The 20240-nt window shown below is 38.2% G+C and overlaps 1 protein-coding gene across 1 annotated transcript; it reads right to left on the reverse strand.

Annotated features, from left to right (window-relative positions):
- Positions 1-8387: 8387 nt before the first annotated feature.
- LOC142353610 (protein phosphatase 2B regulatory subunit cnb-1-like) lies at positions 8388-18791 on the reverse strand. The gene is made up of 5 exons (XM_075405896.1): positions 18636-18791; positions 17968-18146; positions 12327-12412; positions 9189-9301; positions 8388-8651 (listed from the first exon to the last, which is right to left on the reverse strand). Exons 1-5 carry the CDS (start codon positions 18731-18733, stop codon positions 8591-8593), a joined length of 537 nt encoding a protein of 178 aa, XP_075262011.1. The 5' UTR covers positions 18734-18791; the 3' UTR covers positions 8388-8590.
- Between the last annotated feature and the right edge of the window lie 1449 nt (positions 18792-20240).

Here is a 20240-nt window from a genome sequence, read left to right on the forward strand (position 1 = left end):
GTGCTCAGTCTGGACTCAAACAGAGAAAAGAAAGCCACTCCGCTCTTTGCAAAAAAGCTGACAATTCCTTTAAGTTGATGAGAGATGAATTTTTTTATCAGCCTAATTGAATGCAAAGGTATGTCAAAACTAAAAAGTTTTATAGAAAAGCACAGCTTTTGTCACATTTCAATAATTAGGTTGGCGGAGGTGGGTGAGAGAAGATAGAGAGATGGTGGACAGTTGTTGGGGGAGGGTGGGTACTGGATGTTAGGAAAGATGCGAAGGTTTAGTGTAAGTTGGGGCGTAGTGGTAAAAGTGTTAAAGTGTCATAACTCTCCAAACTCCTTGAATAATACCAGAGGGTTATCAGGATTGTCATGCGGAAAAAAAACTTACGACGTTAAATATTAACACACAATTATCGAAAACAAAGTTGGGGGAGGGAGTGCGTTAGATAGGTTGGCGAGACTTATATGGGATCAAAAATTCTCGAAATGACCTTTTCACCTCGAGTATTGCCATCAGTTCTTAATTACTATACATTACAAACTAAGCTTGTTTTAAAGTTCATTATTCGAAAACAGAAGTCAACGTTCGAAAACAAAGTCAAATTTCAAGTCATGAAAAAAACATAGCCGTTTTAGAATACCGGAAACAACTCGAAGAGTCGTGCAAGAAAAACTCTTATCTAGCCCTACTTTTTTCACAAATATGAAAAAGAAATAAAAAGACACTATCAATATGCAGTGTGGAAAAAAATTTTTTGTGGGTACGTACGTGGGGGGCAGTGGGGGGGGGGTAGGTGTGTGTGTGTGTGTGTGTATGCGTGTATGTGAGTGTGTGTGTGTGTTTGTGTGGGGGGGGGGGGCTGGGCTAGTTGGGGGTAGGGCTAGTTTAAATAGCTTGGAGGAACTTATATGGGATCAAAATTTATCGTTAACCTTGAATATTACCATCAGTTTTTAACTACTATACAACACAAACTAAGCTACTTTTAACTTCCATTGTTCGAAAACAGAAGTGAACGTTCTAAAACTGAAGTCAATGTTCAAAAAAGTCAGATTTCTTCCATTCAAAATTCATTCTATTCAAAAATTACTTTTTAAGTTCGTATAAAGCCGGACCCATGAGTCACGGGAGAATGGGTAAATTCTGTAGCAATTCCAAAAAATCAACCCATCGCCGCTAAAATAATTCTTCTGTTCAAGGTCAAAAGAACTTTCAAGGTCTCAAACATAAGCTAACTACAAAACAAAGCGGACAACCACTAGATGACCATCCCCCTCAGGTCATTTAAGTTAATGAACTTAAATTTACTGACAGGTTGATTAACCTGGGACCCGGAGTTATCTAGTGGGGAACAAATATATGCCAAGTGTTTTTTGAGTCAATTTTTTTGAAAACCAAGGAGGGTGAAACCGTCAAACTAGGTAGCATTAATCGTTCCCTCTGCGGTTCTAACACTAAGTGTAACGTTTTTGTGTGTTTTTCGGTTGTCTTATTGGTCGGGGGAGAGACAGTGGGGATTTTTTGGGTTTTTCTTTTGTTTAAATCTAGCAACAACCATCGGAATCAAAGACACCCAAACTGAAGACCGACACAGCAATGACAAAGACACAGCAAAGACCAACACAGCAAAGACAGAGAAACCGCAAAGACCAACACAGCAAAGGCAGCGAGACAGCAAAGAAAAAGCAACCAATTAATCACCAAAGCCACAGAAAAACAACAAAGCACCAAATAAAAGTCTTCAACAATGATAGAAAATCTCGAGAGATTGAAAAAGTCAAGAACAGCCCACCGCACCGTTGCAACCAGAATAAACAACGAAGCCAAAACAATTACAGAGAGACCTCGACAAAATGTCAGCGAAGAGGAGCTCATACAACTTGAACAAATCTCGACATTGTTGACGAAAAAACTGTTGTACCTGTCAGACATGAATCAGAAAGTTCAAAACCTGATCGATGACACCGACAGACTCGACGAAGAAATCGAAGAATCTGAAGATTACGACGACAAGATAGGTCAACATGTTGACTTAATCAACCGCTTTGTCATGTACATAAGAGCCCCAGCAAGAAGTTCAACACCACGATTAGCAACTGGACCGGCCATCACCAATGTGAAACTGCCCAAGCTGGAATTGCCAATTTTTTGTGGAGACTACAAAATTTGGACGTCCTTTTTCGACCAGTTCAATGGAGCAGTGACAAGTAACAGCCAGATAACAGAGAGTCAAAAGTTGCAGTTTCTAAAAACATCAGTGAAAGGAGATGCCGCAAAGCTTTTGACCTCTCTCACAGACGCAAAGTTCAGTACAGCATGCGACATCCTGAGGAACAGATACGACAACAAACGTCTGATTTTACGAGCCCATGTTCTCGCAATAGTCTCACAGAAACCATTAAAAAATGAAAACCCAAAGTGAAGGAGACAGTGGAAGAACACAGATTAGCGCTCTGCAACCTTGGACAGCCCGTGGACGATCAAGACATCTTTTTGTGTACCTCATTGCAGAGATATTTCCCGCCGAAATGAGAAAATGTTGGGAACTTTCATCACCAAGAAGAATTCCCCAACGCTATCTTGATATGAAAAACTTCATGGAAGAAAGAACACGCGCCCTTGAAGCAGCCACACAGTAGTTAGCATCAGCCTTCGACAAGAAGCCCACAAGCAGCCCACAACTTCGACAATTCCATTCACATATAGCCACATCAGCGACTACAACGTGTGAATGTTGCGACGAAAGCCACAAAATGTATCAATGCCAAAGATTAAAAGCACTTTCAGTACAGGACCGAGCTCAGTTGATCAAGACCAAAGGACATTGCTTCAACTGCGTACGCCCTGGACATCGAAGTGAACAATGCAACTGTTCAACTTGTAAGAAATGCAAACAAAAGCATAACAGTCTTTTACATTTGGAAGCCAATAACAACTCGAGGACAGCTTCAACAGCGCCAACGGTTACAACTAGAAGTACGTCGCCCCAAGAAGCAAGCAATCAAGCATCGAAAAAAGTCAACAAAGGCAAAGAAAAATTTACAGCCGCAGCACAGTCGCAGAATGAAGAAGAAGAGGAAGTATTTCTTCCCACCGCAATCGTTTCAGTTGACAACAACGGAAAAACAACTGATATCAGAGCCATTCAAGACTCAGGATCCCAAAGCAACCTCATCACGGAAGATGCAGTACAACGCTTTGGATTGAAAAAAAGGCGATGGCCGAGTTTTTGGGCCCAGATTTCAAGAAGTCAACAGCAGCAAAGGATCAGTAAACCTGATTCTGAAAACGAAGGATGAAAACTTCATCAGCATCAGAGCAACTGTCTTAGCAAAATTGTCCAGCAATCTGCCTTCGCATCATGTAAATGTCAGCAGTTGGACAAAACTTCAGGACCTCAATCTTGCAGACCCAAACTTCAATCAGCCATCCACCGTGGACTTGATAATTGGAGCAGGACACTATGAAGAGTTGATGATTGGTGACAACAGAACCAAGGAGCCTCAAAAACCAATTACCTACCGCCTATCTTTTTTTTGGTTGGCTCGTGCTTGGGCGTGCGAGCTATTTTGAAAAGACGAGTACTCAACTTCAGTCTTTTTTCATTTATTCTGAACCAGACAATTTACAGCGATTCTGGGAGATTCAGGAGATTTGAACAGCAACACATTGGACATCAGAGGAACAGAAATGCGAAGATCACTTCAAAAGTACCAGCCGACGCAAATCAGAGGAAAGATTAGTTGTGAAACTCCCTTTCAAAGAAGACGCCAAACCCCTGTGTGACTTGTACCAACAAGAGAAAAGAAGACTACGGAGCTGCATTTTTCGACTGGAGAAACAACCAGATGTATACACTAGATGTAGTCAGTTCATTCAGGAATTTATTCAACTTGGACATATGCAAGAAGTTCCCAGAAATAAAATTCATATGCCCGCAACAAACTGTTTCTACTTGCCACATCATTGTGTCATCAAGGACGCCAGCAGCACAACCAAACTCAGAGTCCCATTCAATGCCTCAGCTAAGTCAGCCAGCGGAGTATCTTTAAACGATCGTCTCATTGTTGGAGCTCAACTTCAAAAGGATCTGTTTGGAATTCTGATTCGTTTTCGGTGTCATCAAGTAGCACTTTCTGCCTACATTGCCAAGATGTACCGACAAGTTCAACTTGACGATGGAGACAAGGATTTTCACAGGGTTTTTTTTGGAAAAATCCAAATGACACAGAACAGAAGACATACAGAATGACAAGAGCGACCTATGGAATAGCATCTTCTTCGTACCACTCAATTAGACCTCTCAAAGCCTTAACAGACAGTTGCACCAATAGCAACCTCCGCCTTGCAGTCAATAATGACATGAATGTTGACGATTTGCTAACAGGAGCCTCAGATGTAGAGCATGCCGCTCAACTTCAGGACGAAATAATCGCAACACTGAAAACAGCTTGTTTTGGTATACGAAAATGGACATCAAGCTTTTCATCACTTATTGAGCGATTGCCTTCCATTTTCCACGAAACTTCAGACGAAATGATAATCAACAGCGACGACTACACAGTCAAAACCCTTGGCATTAAGTGGAGCCCTGTTTCAGATCATTTTACCTTCACAGTTTGCCTGGACAAAGAATTTCCCAACACAAAGAGGAAAATATTATCGGAAATCACAAAGTTGTTTGGCCCACTCAGATGGTTGTCACCAACAACAATTCATTTGAAATCCTTCTTGCAAATTCTTTGGATGGACAAGTTGACCTGGGACGAAACCCTATCGTTAAACATCCTAGAACAATACAGAAGATTTCGACATCAACTAAGAGAACTGGAAAAGATCAAACTTGAACGACGAGTTTTTGCTGCACCTTTCTCGTATCTTTGGAGCTTCATGTGTTTTGTGACGCCTCAACCACAGCCTATGCTGCAGTTGTCTACGTGCGAGAGCAAATGTGCGACCGAATGCACACACAAATGATAACAGCCAAAACACGCGTTGCCCCAATCAAAACTTTATGTGTTCCAAGTTAAGTGTGCAGCACTTCTTGGAGCACAATTGTCTCAAGCAGTGAAAGAAGCCATTTATAAGTGACCCTCGCCTGGATTAAAGATATCCCTAGAAAATGGAAGACTTTCGTTGCTAACCGAGTTGCCAAGATTCAGAGCATCATTCCTTCAGAAACTTGGAAGTTTGTACCAACAGAAGACAATCCAGTTGATTGCACATCACGAGGAATTTCAGCCGATAAACTTCTTAATCAACAACTTTGGTGGAAAGTACCCAATTAGTTGCGTCAAAACGAGCAGTTTTGGTCTTAATTGGATGTTACACCACTCTGTAACGCCTCAACGGACGATTTAGCCGAAGTAAACTCAACAGCCGAACTATCTCTAGTAATGCAGCATGAGCAGCAAGACAACAGAATATTAGATCTTATCAGCAGACAGTCGTCAATGTATCGACTTGTAAGAGTCTTTGCTTACGTCAAACTAGTCACTCAACAACTACAAGCAAAAATGAAGAGAAGGTCAAGCAACAACCACAGTCAGTCGCTACCTGCAATTGATCGTTCAAATACGTATCAAAAAACAAAATCAAAAGCAGTTTACTACAAAGAGCCGGACGGGAATGTTCATCTAAAGTCTTCTGACAACGACCAAGATCATCAACATCTACAACACACGATGAAACCCCAAGACCAATCTTTAAACAATTTCACAGAAAAACTGTTCGTAACCAACCAGCAGGAAACCCATGCGAAGAGTCGTGTTCCTCCAGAAACAATCAGGACGCACCTCATTTGCAGAGTATCTGCTATCAAAACGATTCCCAACAACCACAGCCCTTTCTTCAGAGCAGCCATAAAGACCAATCCCTACAGCCAAACAATCATCACCGCAGTCAAGAAGCAGAAGATTTGTGCCCGCAGCCCCCTCTTCCTGTCGAGCACACAGAGTCAAAGGAAGAGCAATCTACGCAACGTTTGAATAGACTTCAGCAAACAACCACTGAAATCCAGTCAACACCGACAGACTTGGTTCCACTATCCAGCAGTTCTTATTCAACACCAGAAACTAATCTCAAATTGTACAGTTTTCTGAACCCAAATAACAGCATCCGCTCTTCAATGAAGAACGTCTAAATGAAGGGCAACAAAAACAAAACGAATCAGTGGAACACAAATCACAGTACGAATCTGTTTATGAGCTACAGACGGATTTATTAGCAAGTCTTTCATTGCCGCCAACAAGCCTTCTATCAACAATTAAGAAGAACAAGCAACACATCACAGCAACAAGACAAATTGGTGTTTGTCATCAACTTTCCCCAGTCAGCGAAAATAGCCCTTTACAGCATCATGCAAGAACTCTTTCTGCCGGAACTCAGGTATGTAAAAGGAGCAACAACACCAGAAGACTCAACTTCAAACCTACCAGTTGAATCATCCAGCAAGCGTATCAAGAAAAACAGTCATCTACTCAGCCTCTCCCCATTCTTCGACGCAGACAACAACGTCATCCGCGTTGGTGGTCGTCTTGCAATTTCACCGTATAGCGTGGACAAAAAGTTCCCCATAATAATTCCAAAAAACATCTCCACTAGCCGAGTTACTCATCCGAGAAAGTCATTTGAGGAACCTTCACAGTGGACCCCAGATGATCCTTTTTGCCCTCCGACAAACAGTTTGGATTCCTGGAGGAATCGCCAGTGTTAAGAAACTCATTCACAACTGCAAGCCCTGCATACGATTTGACGCCCACATACGCCAGCCAATAATGGGAGATCTGCCAGGAGAAGGAACACTTGAATCTTTTGCCTTCCAGCTCATTGGGATGGACTATTGCGGACCGTTTTAAACCAAAGATTCTTCACAGAAACTGCAAAAATCATACGCAGCTATATTCATTTGTTTCACCACAAAGGCGATATAACACTTAGAGCCAGTGGGAAATCTAACCAAAGAAGATTGCCTTGATACCCTCAAGAGATTCACCGGAAGACGCGGTACTCCCCAAGCAACCTACAGTAACAGTTCGACAACATTCATCGGAGCCCGAGGAGAACTCGAATTCAGGCGACTTCTTCGAGATGAAGAGTTCAAGGATCTCATTAACATTTTTGCGAGCCAAAATTACATTGACTGGTTCACAATACCACCCAGGACGCCACATTTTAGAGGACTGTGGGAAGCAGCTGTTAAATCTTCGAAGCGCCATCTCTAAAGAACGGTTGGATTGACTATGTTATCAACCAGGGCTTTGAAAACTCTCCTGACACAAATTGAGGCTATCCTCAATTCTCGTCCGCTAACAGCGCCATCAACCGACGTCAATGATTCCCTAGCTTTAACCCATTGTCATTTCATCATCAGAAGATCCATCACAGCTATATCCGAGCCATCTCAACCAAAGAACAACTCCTTGTCACGACATTGGAGAAACATAGACAAAATCATTCGTCAGTTCTGGAAGAAATGGAGTGTCGAATACTTATCTTCATTGCAGCAGCGGAAAAATGGAGGACAGAAAACGTACAACCAGCAGTGAACGATATTGTGATCATCAAAGAAGACAACACTCCCCCAATTTGTTGGCAGCTTGCTCGTATAATACAGACATTCGACGGTAATGACAACATTGTTCGTGTTGTTCAAGTGAAAACACAAACTGGAGTTTACATCAGACCAGTCAGTCGCCTCGTACTCCTTCATCGAGAAGAACCAGAAGATCTTGGAGCTGATTAAGTGATTAAACTTTGAGAAACACCCGAAGATTCCCAATTGGTTTGATCACACCTTCGACAATATGTACTGTATCAATTTTATATGAAATTGATAACATTTCTGACGATTTTCACAAAAACCAAGTTGTCAGTTTCAACAAAATCAGCTTCTTTGTACCGTCAACTGTACTCGCAAGATAATAACAAAGGAAGCCCACAGATGTCACAATTGAACGAGTTCAAGGAGGCCGAGAAATGTTCAAGGTCAAAAGAACTTTCAAGGTCTCAACAAAATTGTAACAAAGAATTACCACGTGCCCTAACAAAGTCACAAGAATTGTATATTTCACAACGACAAGTTTGTTTCCGTTTGGATTCAAAAAGCTATATATAAGCGAAAAAAGCGTTGAAGCAGAGCTTCATTAGTAATAGAATATATTGAAAGGAACTTGTATTTACCTGCTTTCAACCGTTAATGTATTTAAATACTGTTGAGTTTTGTTCAATCTGAGGATAATTTAGTAATAAATGTTGTTTATGTAGAGCATTAACAATAATTGAGGGGATGAAATTTGAGTTTCGAAAGATCAGATTGTCCTTTAAAAGTTACATCTCAATGCGGGAAACGTTCACTGGTCCATTTATGCGTTGAGGATTGAATTTAGAGTCCAAGATTAAATTTAAAAATGTATTAATAGTGGTAAAATCATCTCATCAATGCTTTGATATCAATCGTATTGCAAATCTCAAAACGCATCTTATCTCATTCGACTATCTCAAGAACAATAAACTGTTTACACATTCACATCAAATCTCATCATTGAATTCTTTTCTGAATCGTGTATCGTGTTGCTGTTACTTCTCGTTGTCAACTAAATCACAAGTTCTGTACAACCATTCGTTTGAAGACATCCATGTTCTCTACAACTTTACAGAACTCCTGCATTGGGAACCTTTTCCTTCTCCCCAGCTTCAAAATAATTATTCAAAATTTTAAATCTTTATAATTCAATATAGAAATCGTGATAACTATATGTTCAAGGCTCTTATTATCGTGCACACGCCGTTATAATTGTAAAAACAAGCACCAGATTATTCACACGATCAATGAAAACAAACATAACCGACTAACGTCAAGGGAATTGCTCTCAAACAAACGGTGGGCGCGGGGGGGAGGGGGGCTTAAGATTGAGAGCCTCCCTTCACACCATGAAATTGTCTTTGAAATCAGTTTCAGTCAATCGCATGAAAAGAGACCATTAAGGCGTAAGGATCTAGGAGAGCCGCTCGGCCACTTAATGCCCTCCAGGCGCTACCTACTGTTTAACCCGTTTTGAGGATGCAAAGTCAAAATTTTCAGACAAAAAATCGGTCAAGCAAAAATTGTTTTAAAAAGACCACATGACTGATATAACTGCTGCAAGCATCGTTTGAGAGAAATTTAAAAATTTGGTTGAAAAAGGAAGGAAAGAGGTTCCTGGAATGATATCTTGTCATCGCCGTCTAAATCTGTCTCGTACATAGTTTTGTCCACCACCTGTTGTAACTGTTTAGGTTTCAGATTGTCACCCGCCATCATCTTCAGAACCTAAAAGTGTCAACAGTTCCAATTATTCAGACTTGATTATAATTAGAAAGTTAGTACACTCTAAAGTTAGTACACTCTAAAACACTTGTATAGAACTGTGTTTTAGAGTGTACTAACTTATCCTGCTTTTTTACTCAGAAGCGTACCTTTGTTATTAGCTGATGTTTTATGTTGAAATACCACTGTTGGCACGCTTGCTGTTTAGAGCAAAAACATTGTGCCTATTCTACTTTATTTCTTAATAAATAAAAAAAATCCCTAAATTTGATTAACAACTCTCATTCCAGTGGTTGGTCAAACTCTAAGAACCACCCTTCACGCCATGAATTTAACTTGTCTCTTCAACAGTTTCGGTTAATCGTATACTTAGAGACTAGAAATGCATACTTGACTTCTTGTTTAATAGGACATGACGTTCAGTTGAGTTTTAGAGTTGAGATATCACTCTGGTGAAAACATTAAGGTTGTTATTTTAGGCTAATGATTGTTATTTGTTTACTATGTGAATTAACTCATTCATTCTAGGGAGGAATATTTTTCTTTTGACCTATTTTAAAAATTTGATCAGACCTGCGTTGAGATAAGACCTGTAGTGTGTGAGAGCAAGGTGAGCGCAAATTTGTCTTGCAGAAGTTTTTATATTTCACATCGTTGCATTAAATTCAACTATTATTATTATTAACATAGCCTGTAACAGCCGTGAAATACACAGTTGCGACGCGTTGGTTAAAACATTATCCCTTTTATTCGCAGACGTTTTCCAGTTCTTTATAAACTTCTAATATTCTAGTTTTGTTGAGATTAATTTGGTTTCAGTTAAACATGGCATCCACGATAATGTTTAGTAGAGGTGGACAGGAGTAATCTTCTTTTTTTCAAAACTGAAAAAAATTCTATTACTGACCTGGCTCATTGCTGACCTTGTTCTAATTATAATCACCAGTCCACTAAATGAGATTAGCGTCCCTCTCCTGTTCATTAATTTCATTAATTGCTTTCTTCTTATTTTCCGTCAACTCAAGCAATTTGTTCAACTACCCACTCCTTGGGTGAGTCGAGAAGAAACAATTAATAAACAAAGTCCCTTCTCATTGGATGACATAATACTTCAGCTCCAATATTGAAGCATTAATTCTGCAAAATTATCACTCAATTTTTGCGACTTGTATAGATCTCTCCGCGTTTTTGAACGAGCTATTATCATTGTGGACGGCTATCCCCTCTCTTTGGGCGGTAGTAGATCGAGGTAGCTTCTGTTCAAGCATTCACTTGTCAAGAATGCGCATCGTCAAACTGGAGCAATCGCTTCAAGCATGAACTACCTACACAATAGTTTGATGCTACCAGAATGGCAAAAGAAAGCCTTGTTTTGAACAAGCTCATAATTGATTCATAAGGCTCTCCCATTATACGACAACCCATCTGCTAGTCTTTTCAAGAAATTTTTGCTTGCTATTATGCAGCCAAGGCTGAATACAAGTGTAGTACACACCCTTCTACTGACAGGCTTAAAATTTTTTCTTTCGGTTTTCATCAGTGCAGCTCCCAAATACCTCTACCGGCTTCTGCAATAATCTCAATGTCAGTGACACGGATATCAAACAAGGCAGTTTTTCGAGGAGTCCATACTTCCTTTACTTTTATATTGGCTCTTAGAGACTGATTCTTTATGGGTGTAGGGCTTTGCCATGCCGGACATTTCCACTAACACATCTTTTTATATAAATATGCTTTTGCGTAAGGTGGCCACGTTTTTACAGGTTGAGCTTATGCTGAACATTTAAATGTTCGCCACATCCATATCCATCTCATTCTGTTGGACTATTTCTAGCTTGGAGCTCGTAATTTTAAGTCATGTTTTCCTCAGCGTTTAACTCAGTTACACACACAATTGAATCTGCTACCAAGCTTGATGACTCTCTGGAAACGTCAATTTATTCATTGGCTTTGCAAGCGGTGTTCGTTATTCCCAAACCACCGTGTTTTGCTGATAGGCCGAATACCTTAGGCATCATGTCATCCAGATTGCCAACTTTTGTGACACCTGATAAGAAAGTGCTTCGTATTTTGTCTTCTAAGTGTTGTAAGAATTCTTCAGATCCCGTTGCGCTTCTCATCAAAAAGTTTCATTCCGCTTAGATTGATTTTGCGAAAGCTGAAAAAGCTTCATGAGGACAGTAATCGACGGCTTTACACAAAACCCGAAGTTTTCCTTGCCAGTTTATAACTTTTTGTTTTACACAGTCTTACAAACGGTTACTGTCGCCATTAATTCGCCCTAAGTATCGTTTTCCTGTGTAGACTTTTAAACCAACTTGATTAAAAACATCGTTGAATAAAACCAAAAACCTGATCATTCAATTGCCCTCAAAGTTCATTCCAAACGGAGTAACAAATGAGGTCAAGCAAGAAATTTGACAACTGGCAAATTTCACTAAATTGTCGCTCTGGGAGTTATTGGTGCCGGATCAAATGCTTGGTTCTAGCGAAAAACGACGAAGATGGAAAGACAGCAGGAAAATACACTATCAAAGACTAGGGATCGGCGTGAAAAATTATAAGATTAATCGAAAACAAAATCTCAAAGAAATCTTTTAAAAGCCCTTGTTCTTTCATTTAGTCTGTAGTTATTCTTTTCAAAGAACTAAAAAAGAACATTTATTAAATTAGCAGACCGTTTAAGATTGATTTTTGCACTATCTTTGAATTCCTGCGTTCGCTTCTCTCTTGTTATGTTTTAGGAAAACGTGCCATCAGCCTGAGGTTTGCCCTTCATAAGTGTGTGGATCAGATTTACTTTGGAACAGGACTGTACAACCATCCCAAGATTTTTGGTTATATCTGGATCGACCAAAAATGTCAAAACAATTGCTGTGCCGTGCACAGTAAACTACAATTCGCCTCGCTATGTTAAAAGTGGCTCATGTTGACATCTTTCATTGCATTTCGGGTGGGAATCAATTTCTTTCCCAATATTTTGTTGCTGGCATAAACAACTAACTTAAAAATGTATATTATTTTTAACCTGGTAGAGTTCTCCATTTGAAATGAATCCATCCCTGTCCATGTCGTAGATTTGGAAGGCAAACCTGAGCTTCAAAGTCTTCTCTCCTAACAATAACAAGCATGTTAAATGTACGGAAAATGTTCGAACCGTAAATTACAAAAATCTCAATCTGTAAATAAAATTTTTTTAATGTATGTAGTGTGATAGATTTCTCTCCATATAAAGATTGGGGCACCAGATTTCTGTTAAAACCATAATCGAAGCGTGTGTTGGAATTTGATAACTCATCAAACAATTGTGCAATCATCTGCCTGTCTTACTCACAATGAAAAGACTGTGAAAATGAAAACGAAAATATAATTTTTATTTTAAAACGCTTAACTTACATCCGTCAAAAAAATTTTGAAAGCAGTGCAAAAATCGTCGCTAAAACCAGTCCCAAAAAGTTCGCTGAGATTGATGCGTTATCCTGTAACCGACTCACGACGGGCGAATTGCTCTCAAAAAACCGGCGAGTCGTTGGCGTTGGTAGTAGCCAACTGAGGCTAAAGGATGTTAGCTTTAGTTGTGCGGCGTTGTATGAGGAGTGGGGGGAATGGGGGAGTAACATCAAGAGCGCTGTACGTAGGATCAGGAGGGCTGTACGTAGGATCAGGAGGGCTGTATAAGAGAGGGGTCCAGATCGCGAGGCGGAGGAGGGCGGACGTGGAGAGTGTTTACGGGGGAGTGGGTTTGTGAATGGGGGGTTCAAATTTTAAGATTAAGAACGGCCTAAAAATTCCTCCTTAAAATAGTTGAATTGCATACTCAGATGTTTTATGCTCTTCGGGTTTTACTTTTTTATCCTGTTTACGAGTTCGAAAATTTAAAACGGTCCCAAAATTGGTCAATCAAAAAATCGCAAAAACAAAACAGATGACTGAAATAAAATTCAATTAGTTTGAGAACAACAAAAACACTCTATTGACAGCTTTTTTAACATCTTGGTTCATTAAGTGCTCTACAAGAGGTTGTGAACAACACTTACTAATTTGAGAGCTAGCAATCGGAGTACTCCTGTTGTAATTTTTCAGTGTTCTAAAAGTTTACATCATTTCTCATACCATGTCTAAAGAATAAGCGATTTAATTTTTCAATTATTTTTACCAAAAAAAAACAAAATTCCTAATTTCAGTTGAACTTGTTGGTGCTTTACTCTCCGTTGCTATTTCTGTTGCCATATATGGACCCTGATTTGATCAAATAATTTCTATAAGTTTTTATCTTGCACGTCGCAACAGAGGACAATCTTAGGGCTAGTTTTGCATGATGATTAAGTTTTGTGAAAGATTATTCAACATATAACGACTGATCAACAGCTCTTCTTTGTTAGCCCTTGAGAACGAAACTGCACTATTTGTATAAAACTTCAAATTGTAAATTTTTTAAAGAAACGCAGACCCTCAAGAAAACTGAATATTCCTTAAAGCTGGTCCGATTTGTATAGCGTGGAAAAAATTGATTAATTCCTTCATCTCATAAATGAGTTTTGTTTCTTTAATTCTAGATTCTATAAGCTATTAACTTGTTCATGAAACAATAAACTGCAGTATATTTCTTTTAATAATACAGGAAACCGTTGTCACGAGCAGTTGAGAATGAAATTGAAAAATTATAGCAACGTCTCAAAACAGCAAAGTTTCTGCGTGTTTTTCAGGAGTATTTGTTTTTGGGAGGCTATAAGGCTGCCAATAAAAATAATGTCTACTTTAAGTGCATTTAAGCTACATATACATCCTCTCCATTGAAACAACCAAAGTATGACCAAAAGTTAAAGTTTTTTTCCAAATAAAGGAATAAACTGAAAAAATTTGGAAAACTACAAAAAAAGTTATAAAGAAACATTTCCTTTAAAGTACATATAGGGTAGTTATAACAACAGAATTGAGGAAATTAAAATGTCTTTGGATCAGATAGCAGTCTTGCAGTTGTTGTATTTCAGTTTGCATATTAACAAGACTTTTTTCAAAAACAGGCACATTTTAAGTTTGAGCCTGAACGCAGCATAACCATTCTAAATCGATCTGAGAATCTGTGAAAAAATCAATTGTAACCTTTAGATATGGAAGTAATGGTTCAAGATAGTAATTCACAAGTTGTTATCGAAAATGTGAGGTTACAGATATCATTACTGTACTCAACCTAAAATTAATACCTAAAAATAACAAACGTCGGTCAAATTGATCTGAAAGGAGTGGCAAGTGGTTGCCTTTGGTAGTCGCGAGCTAAAGTTTAGGGATCTATATTTTATGGAGGGAGGGTGTCAGCGGAGTTGGGGGAATGGGTAGGGTTGGGAGCGGTGGACGAGAGTTGGACCAAATTGCCGGGTGAAGGAGGGTTGAAGGGGGAGTTGTGTGAATGGATGACTTTCGCAGGAGGCGAGGTGAATGAGGAGGCCAAACTTCAAAAAAAAGAAACCGCCCTTCTCGCCTCGAAATAGTCTTCTCAAAATAGTTTCTGTGAAACGCATACATAGAGATTAGTAAGGCGTAAGGCTCGAAGAGAGCTACTCAGCCACTTAATGCTCTGCGAGCTTTAACTCTTTAGCCCGTTTTTGAGGACGAAAAGCTCAAAGGATCAGACAAAAATTCGGTCAAGTGAAAAAATGCATATAGAACCACAGGACTAATACAATTCAATCTTTGTTTTAGAGCGATTAACTAGATTTCAACACTAGAAATTAATAAAAATGTAAGAGTGGTCATGAATGGGGTGAATTTTGTCGAAGAATCGAGTTGAATAAGCAGAACGTTTTTGATCATTTTTCCCTTTGGTAGAATAATCTAGCACACTTGATTGTAGTGGTGAACTATTTTTCATACTTTCATCACTTGAGCAGTGAATTATATTTTTTCTTTTCCAGAGTTCAATTTGGGTGATAAAACCTACACTTATCCTGCAATTATGCAATGCAAGTTTCATTATGTGTTAAAATTGCTGTGAACATAGCCAAATAACTCTCAAGCAACTGGTTTTGTCGGAAGGTAACTGCGGCAATGGGAGGCTAATTTAAGTTAATTGAGGAGGAAGGGGATTGGAACGAGGTGGATGAGGTGGATTGGGGGAGGGGGTTAAATTGGGGGATCTTTAATGAGAGGGGTCATTAATTATCTTTAACCGAGACTGCAATCTTATCTTAGTAAACAAGTCCGCAATATAATTTTCTACTGCGTATTTGTCTTAGTTTCTTGTCCACTTGTTTGCTCTCTTCATTCTATTTTTGTTTGCCCTACTTAGTCGCCCTCTCAAACTAATAACATAACCGACTAACGTCGGGCGAATTGCTCTCAAACGACCGGCGAGCTGTTGGTTTCGTCAGTAGTTAGCCACGGTTTAGTGAGGCTAGCTTTAGCTTGATTCGACTTGTCAACTTTTAGTTTTCTCGCCTTGTTAGTAAATAAATCAAATAAAAAACTGATATTTTAAAAATATGCAAAATTTTGCAAAATTTAAAACAAAAGCTTCCAGTTTTCGCAGTGAAAGTGTTCAAATTCATTTTTGTCTCTGGAGTTATGTCAAGTATGCCATCTGCAAGACTTGAAAAGCTTCGTTGGCCAGTAATGATCGTTAATCTCAGAAAAGGACAATAGCATAATTTAACAAAATCTTGCTAAAATTCAAGATATTAAAATCTTCAAAACCGTTTCATTGTCTCAGAAGACTATCCAGTATACCTATTTTATGCCTTAAATAGTTTTACTGGCTCATAAAGATCCATGAACTTGGAACATGATAAAAATTTTCCGAAAAAATCAAGAAATTGCTACAGCTGGAGTCAGTAAAATATTTTCAATAACCATTTTAAAAACTCTAGAAACTATGCAGCAGTTTTTTATCAAAACTTGCAGGAGGACCCTAGGACTTTCGTGCCAGAAAAACGATAAAATTTAATAAGATTAAAAAAACTTGAAAAAATTGAAAATCTTTTAAAATTGATTATATTAAAATCTTTTAAAATTCAAAAAAATTTGAAAACTGCAAGTTGCATAAAAAACTGCTATAATTTTTGATATTAAAAGTTAAAAACTAATCCTTGGCCAAAAAACAATTTCCAGTAACTTATTATCAAACACTAACGAAGATTTTCTGTTAGGCTGAAAAACCCGAATAATGACAATAAATGTCAAAAAAATTGTAAATTGCAAGTTTTGTGAAAAAAATGCTAAAATTTGTTGTGTTAAAATCTTGAAAGCATTCCATTACATTTAGAAATTATACAGTAACCTATTGCCAAACCCCAGAAGAGGTTCATTGGCTCTTGAGTCTAAAATCACCTCAAAGAGTAAATTTTCAAAAAAAAACTTGGAATAAGGAAAAATAAATGTCAAAAAATTTGAAAAAATTGCACCTTTTGTCAAATGATTGCTAAAGTTCGTGATGTTAAAATGTTGAAACCACTCTATTACTACTAGAAACTATGCAGTATTCTGCTATTGAAACCTAGAGGAGGTTCCTTGTTTAGGGCCAACATAAATCAAAAAACGTCAAAAATTGTTAAAAAGCTTGAAAAAATTGCGAAATAGTATAAATTTGCGCTTTTAGCAAGCGGTTGTTGTCAGTAGCTAGCCACGGGAGGGGGGGGGGGGCAATAGTGGGGGGGGGGGGGGGTGGGGGGGGGGGTCAACAGTGGGGGTGTCTTCGACCTCTATGAACCGCCCTTCACACTATAAGTATAAGTCTCCAAATCAGTTTGAGCTTAAACAGAGTTGAGGGCTCTAAGAGCACTTAATACCTGCTGGGCGCTGCCTGTTTATCCCGTTTTTGAGGACGAAAAGTCAATAGCGTCAGACAAAAATCGGTCAAGCGAAAAATCGCATAAAAAAGACCGACAGGACTAATATAATTGCTACAAACTTTGTTTGAGAGCAATTCAAAAGCTCACTTTTGACTTTTCCCAAGTGTCGAGAAAGATTGCTTAATTTCAAGCAGTTGATTGCCTAAGCAGAAAATAAATCCTAGTTCCCCTCGGGCATTGTAACCAGCGCTAGGGCTTAATCGCCCTCATGTCAAGACACTAGTTTCCCCGGGCTACAAAGATTTGGGTTCTAACAAACATGCGTCCTTTGGGTTTTATCCGTTTGTCCAGCTTTTGAGGAGAAAAATTATTATTGTCAGACGAAAAGTGGGTAGTACAAAAATGTCACAAAAAAGATCAGCAGGACTATTATAATTGGTACTCAACTGCATTTGAGAACAACTAAAAAATGATTTGGTACAAAGGAAGCTGAGACTCTTAGACAGGAGAAAGGGTTCAAACAATAGGTAGAGAAAGATTTTTGGTAAAAATTCCCGTCAATTCATTGAAAAACAATAACTCACCGCTAAAAATACCTTTATTCAAATGTTTACTTCTAAATTCACCCCCTCACCTCTAAAAATGAAAGTTTTCTGCTGTAAAAATTATTTTTTCCTGCAACTCACTGCATTTCTCGGGCGTACATCATCCTACGAAAGCCATTAATGGACCACTACTAAGCAGCGCCGCCATAGACTCTAAAGAGGGAATGTTTGGGCTTTTCCCACAACGCTTACCTTTCAATTAGAAAAGGGAACATACAAAACTGGAAATACCTATTGGAAAAAGTTACTTCTCTTATTCAATTTATTAATTTGGACTCACCTTTTACACTGAACTGAGACAAGCCATCAATGAATTCATGGAAGTCAATCTCTCCGTCTCCATCCTGGTCCAGAATCTCAATGATCCGGTAGATCAGTTGGTTCTTAGGGATATCCGGTAGAGATATGAGTTCCTTCACTGATAGACTTCCAGAGGAATCTTTGTCAAGTTTGCGGAATCTGCAATTCCAAGTTAAATTCTTACATTATTTCGAGCAGCCTAAGCTTAAGCTTAAGATATTATATTATAAATTGCAACAATAAAAACTTATTGATAAGAAGGCCTTAACCGAGACGCCGGTCACACAAAAATCACTGTAGTTACACAAGGTCACATACGACTTGGATCTATTCTGTTTCTGCTCCCACAGAATGATATGAAATAGCATGCGATTTGCATTACATCGAAGAGATGTTTGTACGATTACCAAGAAGTTGCAGTCCGGGAAAGCACTTTATTGGAAACGCTTGCAGTTGCCCTTCTAATTATTTTTTCTTCTGACGTTTAATATTTTGACTATATAGTTTGATTATCAACTACTATTGTAATATGCAAAAAGCGGCCGGTTTGTGGTTATATATACCGTAAATATACAGTATAATTGGGCGAGGTAATATTTTTGCGCAGAAGGAGGTTATAAGTTGTTTTAGATATAATTGTTGTTATACCTCATGTGGAGTCGCTTTATCTCATCATTTGTGAACGTCTGACTCACATTCCGTGGCAATGTGAACAAAGAATTGCTGGTCCTTCGGCTGCGACTCATAGTTCAGTTTCTCGTTTTGGTATTTTTTGAGGGATTTTTTCCACCAATTGTTCTGTAGCGCTGATCTGAATCAAATGTGATGTGATTTCAGTTTATGACTTTAGAAATCAATAGCCTAGAGAATCCAGGGAGAAAAAAGTCAGGCGCTAACTTTTAGCAGCCCGAGGGACTTCGTGCCCAGACACAAGTGCGTCCGAGTGCTGGTTGGAAGTACGGGGGTCCGCTAAGATTTATGTTTTAACATATATAGGGAGTCAAATGGTAAAATTAGATTTTGCAAAAAGGGGAAACTTTGATACTGCTTTATTAATTGGTGTCTATTCACATTGTCACTGCAGCCTCACAAGTTGTGTACTCAAATATTCTTAATATATAACAAAATTTCTGAGCTGATCCCCTTATTTCCTACAGCTGCATAAATTTAACAGTTTTTTTTCTTTCAGGATAGGATTGGTTTCATGCTCTATTGCGCTTTTTTGGAGTCTGAACGGCTATTATTTAGCGTTTTTAACTTTTTTGTTTTAAAAAAAATTGCAACTGTTGGCATTAATTTGTAAATTTTTTTCATAAATTAATGCATAAATTTGTAAACAAGTTTATAGGTTAATAGAAGTAACTGCAAACTTTTTCTGAATTAAGTCAAGTTTACAAATTCTTACGAATTAGTGCAAAAGTTTTGGACTTTTTTTAAAAAAAATTGTATAAATAATGCATCTTTTCTCAAAAAATTTATAAATTTTTTATTTTTTAAATAAATTTTCCATTATTTCCTAGATCAGATTCAGGTAGAAAAATCAATTCAGCTGTTGTAAAATTGATGGACTGACATCAGTTTCCAATCAGATTTTGTGATATCGCAGTTTGCGCCCTCACAATTTATTGACTGCATATTGCTTACATTCCGCAACTGCTATATATTCTGAGGTGCTTATAATAAGTAACTTTTGCAACTAAAAGCTTTCTGACCGAGTTTTCTTTTGTGACACAAAGTTAATTGACACTGTAGAAACAACTTTAAAGTTGGCATTTCGAAAATCTACGTGGTTATAGATTTTAAAATTTGAAAAAAATATGTGTTTTAGGCATCTTTTTTTGACTCTGTCGATCACATTAAATGTTTAATTTAAATCTCAACCAATTGCAAGATGCTTGAATTTGGTTAAACATGTTCCTCGACTTCCAGTTGAACTTTAGAATTCTGACAATTTTTTTGTGCTGCAGATATTCAAGAGATAGTTTTCGCTAATTAATCAACTTGTTTGCCAACAGATCCGCTCTTATGTTTTCATTAAAAACAAATCTTAAAGAGCACTCTTGTTCTGCCTTCCTAATATTTGACTTTGAACAAAAAAGACAAACAAAAGTCTTTTTCCCTTTAAAAAGGATAATTTTGAGAGTGATAACACGCTAAAATTTATCAAAAAATTTCAATTGTTTCTTTGATTTTGACGCTTTTATTGACTGCAATTTCTCTGACTTTTTGACTAAGTTTTTAACCCGCTTGCTG

Source organism: Convolutriloba macropyga, chromosome 14 (genome assembly GCF_964194025.1).
Source record: "Convolutriloba macropyga chromosome 14, txConMacr16.3, whole genome shotgun sequence".
Taxonomy (NCBI): domain Eukaryota; kingdom Metazoa; phylum Xenacoelomorpha; order Acoela; family Convolutidae; genus Convolutriloba; species Convolutriloba macropyga.

Excerpts from the sequence above, each read along its gene's own strand:
- LOC142353610 (XM_075405896.1), bottom strand. The coding sequence starts at position 18,733 with ATGAGTCGCAGCCGAAGGACCAGCAATTCTTTGTTCACATTGCCACGG. Across the intron at positions 9,302-12,326 it reads CAAATGGAGAACTCTACCAG|GTTCTGAAGATGATGGCGGG; the intron begins GTTAAAAATAAT and ends TGACACTTTTAG. Across the intron at positions 8,652-9,188 it reads GACAAGATATCATTCCAGGA|GTTCTGTAAAGTTGTAGAGA; the intron begins ACCTCTTTCCTT and ends CCCAATGCAGGA.